General features: G+C 41.5%; 1 protein-coding gene across 1 annotated transcript in view; it reads left to right on the forward strand.

Annotated features, from left to right (window-relative positions):
• The window catches only part of SLC25A40 (solute carrier family 25 member 40), a 36907-nt gene extending 33649 nt beyond the window's left edge, over positions 1-3258 (forward strand). Inside the window, exon 10 of the mRNA XM_014526576.2 lies at positions 1341-3258. Coding sequence (XP_014382062.1) covers positions 1341-1456 — 116 coding nt within the window. The 3' untranslated portion in view covers positions 1457-3258. The remainder of the gene's footprint in view (positions 1-1340) is intronic.
• Positions 3259-4888: the final 1630 nt, after the last annotated feature.

The raw sequence follows: 4888 nt of genomic DNA on the forward strand, positions 1-4888 counted from the left end.
GGAAATGCCTTACATGATCCTGAGCTGAAATGTATTTAGCCTTCTTGGATTTCTTTTCATTCATCTTCAGACTGCAGCGTGGCATCTGGCTTCTTCAAAGATGGCATTGAAATCTTCGTTTTCCTGACTGGCACCTTTATTGAGTCTACGTACATCACTAGCTTAGTCTCTCAATAGCTGTCACTCAAACCATGTTGTCCATGGCTGCAGGGATTGCTGCACTTTCTTTGTATTCTGGAAAGCTTTTATTATTTTAAGGTGATTCTGCACAACATTGTGGGAAATGCCATTTTTTGCAGTGACTGCAGAAATTGTTTTTGTAGTTTCCATGAAAATCGCAAAACCATGCTTGCTTTAAGTAGGTCCCTAGCCATACCCCCCTCGGTGTTGATAGTCCAACCATGGAAGTTGTCAGCTGAACTCTGTAACGCTTATTAAATCATAGTTTTCTACACATACCTCTGGGACTGATTGTGTACCTGCAAACCCATATGCTCAAGTAGACTTACTGGGAGAACTATCAGCCAAAGAGCTCAAATACCCCGAGTCAGAAATAGGGTAACTTTTAAAACAAAATATATATATTTAGTTTGTCTTGTTTCTGATCCCCACCTGACCGTCCCTGTGCCACCCATGTGACAACTGGAGGTTGACAGGTCAACCTTAAATTCACATAGAATATGCACCCACAAGGCAGGAATCTGTCCCACTGTACTCACTTTCCCTATTTCCCATCCACACGCTGCCCGGATTACTCCTTGTTCTTCTGTATTTGCTCAATGATTATTCCCTCTTTCCCAGCTTACCTTGTGTCTATACCCCCAGACTAATGTAATTCCACCAGTTGTCAAAATCCTCAGACAGGTTTCAGCAGCTGCCCATACCTCCAGCAGAGGGGTTCTCTTGGCTTCTGTACTCATTTAACAGAACAGAGGTGAGGCTGCCACTTCATTGGGTAGTTGGGGGGACTCCACTCTGCTGCCCTTTTTGGAGTGTACAGAAGTGCGTTGATTACTACAGGAGGCTGCCACCCAGGCTGTCACTCTTACACCCAAATGGGCAAACTGCAGATTGCAGGTAGCTGCTCACAGTCATTAGAACCACAAAAACTAGTCCAAAACCAGAGCGCCTTCCATTTTGGGCAACATTGTTAGGTCCTAGGGACAGCTTGTGTAATGTCACACATGTGCTTAGGTGTTTGCAAGGCTGTGGCCTGCAGGCTTATTATGCAAGGATAAGTTAATATACTGCTTCACTTACTGCACAGCATACAGCTCTACATTCTATAATCAAGTAATATTGATTGATAATTAGGAAATAAACCTTTTTTTTTCCTGCAGGTGTTATTCCCCGGTTGATTAAAGTTGCTCCTGCTTGCGCCATCATGATCAGCACATATGAATATGGGAAGGCCTTCTTTCGTAAATTAAATAAGAAACAAATGGAAAACAATTAATACAGTCTCTCAAGATTGCAACCACAACCTAGCTGTACAATGTGAGCTGTGCCAAGTTTGACTTATGTCTAAGATTCAAATATTCCAAAGTAACTGAATTAAAATTCGGCCAGGATGTTCAGCAACCAGGCAAAACTCCATTTGCTTAGATTTTCATCAGAGCTAAATTTGGTCCTGTTTCAGAATTTAAGAATGCGTGAGAACAATGTCTTCTGTGTCATCATTTAAACTATCCTGTGAATTCTCCAAGAGAGAACAAAGTCTAAGGAAGCAAGCTGATTGTTTTACAAGCCATCTTTAGAGCCACCTAAGGGGGAAAAATTAAGATTGGTCAGAGTACTGAAATAATATATGCAGACGCTCTTAAAGGGGGAAAAAAATCTGTCAGTGGATGCAAGACTGGTACAGAATATGATCATTTCTGGCTTGCATTTTTGTATTTCACCAAGCAACCGCTGTTAGATGTAGTTATGCTCTGAATCTATTAGGATTGGCAGTATGTAAACACAGAAAAGGACAAGTCCTTTCCTGTTTAATCATGTACTTAGAAATGTTTAAATGGTCTCTTCAAACAGGGCTTTTCTTCCAAAAATAATGTGAAGTATTTCCTCAGTGTTTGAGTGGAACTGTGTGGAAGAAGTTACCACTAGGTAGCCTTAAAACAGAGCCCTAGGAATGTTTCAGACAGACACAGCATGCATACAGTTTGAAAATTGTTAAGTAATAATATACTTGAGATTACAAATGCAACTGTTAGCAATCCAGTGGTCCTGAAGATTAGAAATAATTTTACATGGCAGAATCTTGAGTTAACATTTAAATATTCATTTGTTTGTCATGTAACTTTGGTTCCATGACAGGGACTTACTTTAAAAATGAACAAATTATTAGCTTGTTTTTGATTTCCACTTTTAGAAATATTTCCAATAAAAACCTAATCCTAAACCAGGCAACTGCAGTTCAGGGGAAGCTTTAAAGAAATGCAGGTAATAAAAGTGTGGGGCATGTGATGGTTAAAGTCACTTAGTTGAGTTATACACACACTAGTATCTGAACTGTAGTGGTAATTCTGCTGATGAGTTTTTTTAATATATCAGATATTTTAGTTACATGATCATAGTACATTAAAAGATGTTATAAGCTTAATTCCACTTCCAGAACACATGACAGCCACAGTCTAGTTCTGTATTCTGGCCTCCTCATTGTTGATCAAAACTGGGGTAAAAGATAAGAAACTTGAAAGCAGCAGTGAGACCATGAGCTAAGAATCCTCAGCTAATCTATGGCTCTGTAGATTTTTTTCCTTCCTTTTAATGCTAGATTGCCATTTGTCCCCATATGTATGTTGCAAGCTTTTTGTTAATATGCTTGCATGCACAGTATTACATCATAGGTTTCCTAATGACAAAGTAGTGCCTGTACTGTTCCCAGATTCCACTTATCTGAGGTAGACCCCCATGTCTGAGGGGGCGAAGCAAAAAGTGCTTTCCCTTGGGGAAAAGCAATCTTGCATCATTAAGTTACTAGCCATCAAAAGGGGTAGGATGCTGCAAGTCATTTAACTACTGTACTATGTCGTATACGGCATGTGTACTGGGACAGAGATTTGACCTCTGATTAGAGATTTGTAAAGAATTGTTTCTCAGGATAAGTTACACTTTACTATGAAAAGAAGTAGCACTTTATTGTGATTGATATATTTTTCATAAAAATGTGAAACATTCTAATCTTCAACATGGAAATAAAAGACTGTAATGGATATTAATCGGAATGGAAATGAATGCATTTACTAGTTATGTACTGGGGATGAAAATGTTAAATGTTTAATAAAATATTTTCTGATTTTTTCAATCCTATGTACATATGGATAATTCACTCTTAGCATGGAATCCTGAACCAATCTAAAATATGAATGCCTAATACTTTAATACTTCTGAGGCTTATAATGCGCTTAATGATTTTTTTTAAGCTACTGTGTTTTATAGACACTTAACAAATGTCTAACCCTAGACTTCATGCAAATGCATGTTCTAAAACTGAAATTCATTTTTTACACAACTTTGTAAAAGAGGGGAGAGTGGCTTTAGTTGGATAACAGAAAACAGTAACATTCCAAGGAACTCAGTGAAGACTGTAGAATGCATATGTTGACAGTAAATGACAGCTGCTGGGTCAGTTTGGGGTTTTTTTTATTTTATAGATTAATAGATTGTAAGGGAATGGAAGGGACCTCGCAAGAGCATCAGGTCCAGCCCCCCTGCAGTAGGCAGGAACCGCAACTGGGGTCAAGTGACCCCAATGAGGTAACCGTCCAGTTTCCTCTTGAAGACCTCCAGGGTAGGTGATTGTACCACCTCTGGAGGGAGTTTATTCCACAGTGTGGACACCCCAACTGTGAAGAAGTTTTTCCTAGTGTTAAGCCTGAAATGGTCTTCCAGGACTTTGTGGCCATTACTCCTAGTTTTCCCCTAGGGTGCCCTGGTGAACAGTTGTTTGCCAAGCCCTTGATGTATTCCCCTGAAGTAGCGGGGTAAGCTGCTACCAAGTCCCCTCTCAGCCTTCTCTTTTTTAGGCTGAAGAGGCCCAAGTCCCTCCGCCCTTCCTCGTATGGTTTGTCTTGCAAGTTTTTGATCATACGGGTGGGCCCTTCTCTGGACTCTCTCAAGCTTTCCCACATCCCTGTTGAAGTGCGGCACCCAGAATCGGATGCAGTACTCCAGCTGTGCTCTCACCAATGCTGACTAAAGTAGAAGAATCACTTCCTTGGTTTTGTCTGAGATGCATTGGTTGATGCTTGACAGAGCATTGTTTGCCCTGGCTACAGCATCGCACTAATGGCTCACGTTCATACTATGGGTCTATTCTTATCCCTAGGTCCCTTTCAGTCGTGGTGCCAGTCAGTTTGGCACCACTGAGCCTGTAAGTATGTTGGGGATTGTTTGCCCCCAGATGGAGCACTTTATACTTCTCAGTGTTGAACTTCATCTGGTTCCAATCCGCCCAACTTGCCAGCCTGTCCATGTCCACCTGCATCTGCAGCCTACTTTCAAATGTGACCATGCTCCCCCATAACTTGGTGTCGTCCACAAACTTGGCCGGTAAGAAAAATGAAATTAGAATCAAGACCTAGGGAGAACTTCCACTGATTTCAATGTAAAATGATATATATCCACCATCTTAATTTAACTGAAGCATTAGTTCGGAGGCCTAGAGTAGGGATAGGCAACACCCAGCACACATGCCAAAGCATGGCATACGAGGCCATTTTACTCAGCACACCTCCGCCCACCTGAGCTCTGGGCAGCTGCTGCCAGCCATGGAGCCCAGGCTGCTCCTAGCAGGTGGCTGGGAGGCTGCAAGCTTTGCTGCAATCAGCCCAAGCTCCACTGCTAGCAGCTGCTACCTAGAGCCTGGGCTGGCTGCAGGGGCAGC

This window comes from Alligator sinensis, unplaced genomic scaffold (assembly GCF_000455745.1).
Source record: "Alligator sinensis unplaced genomic scaffold, ASM45574v1 scaffold1588_1, whole genome shotgun sequence".
Lineage (NCBI taxonomy): Eukaryota > Metazoa > Chordata > Crocodylia > Alligatoridae > Alligator > Alligator sinensis.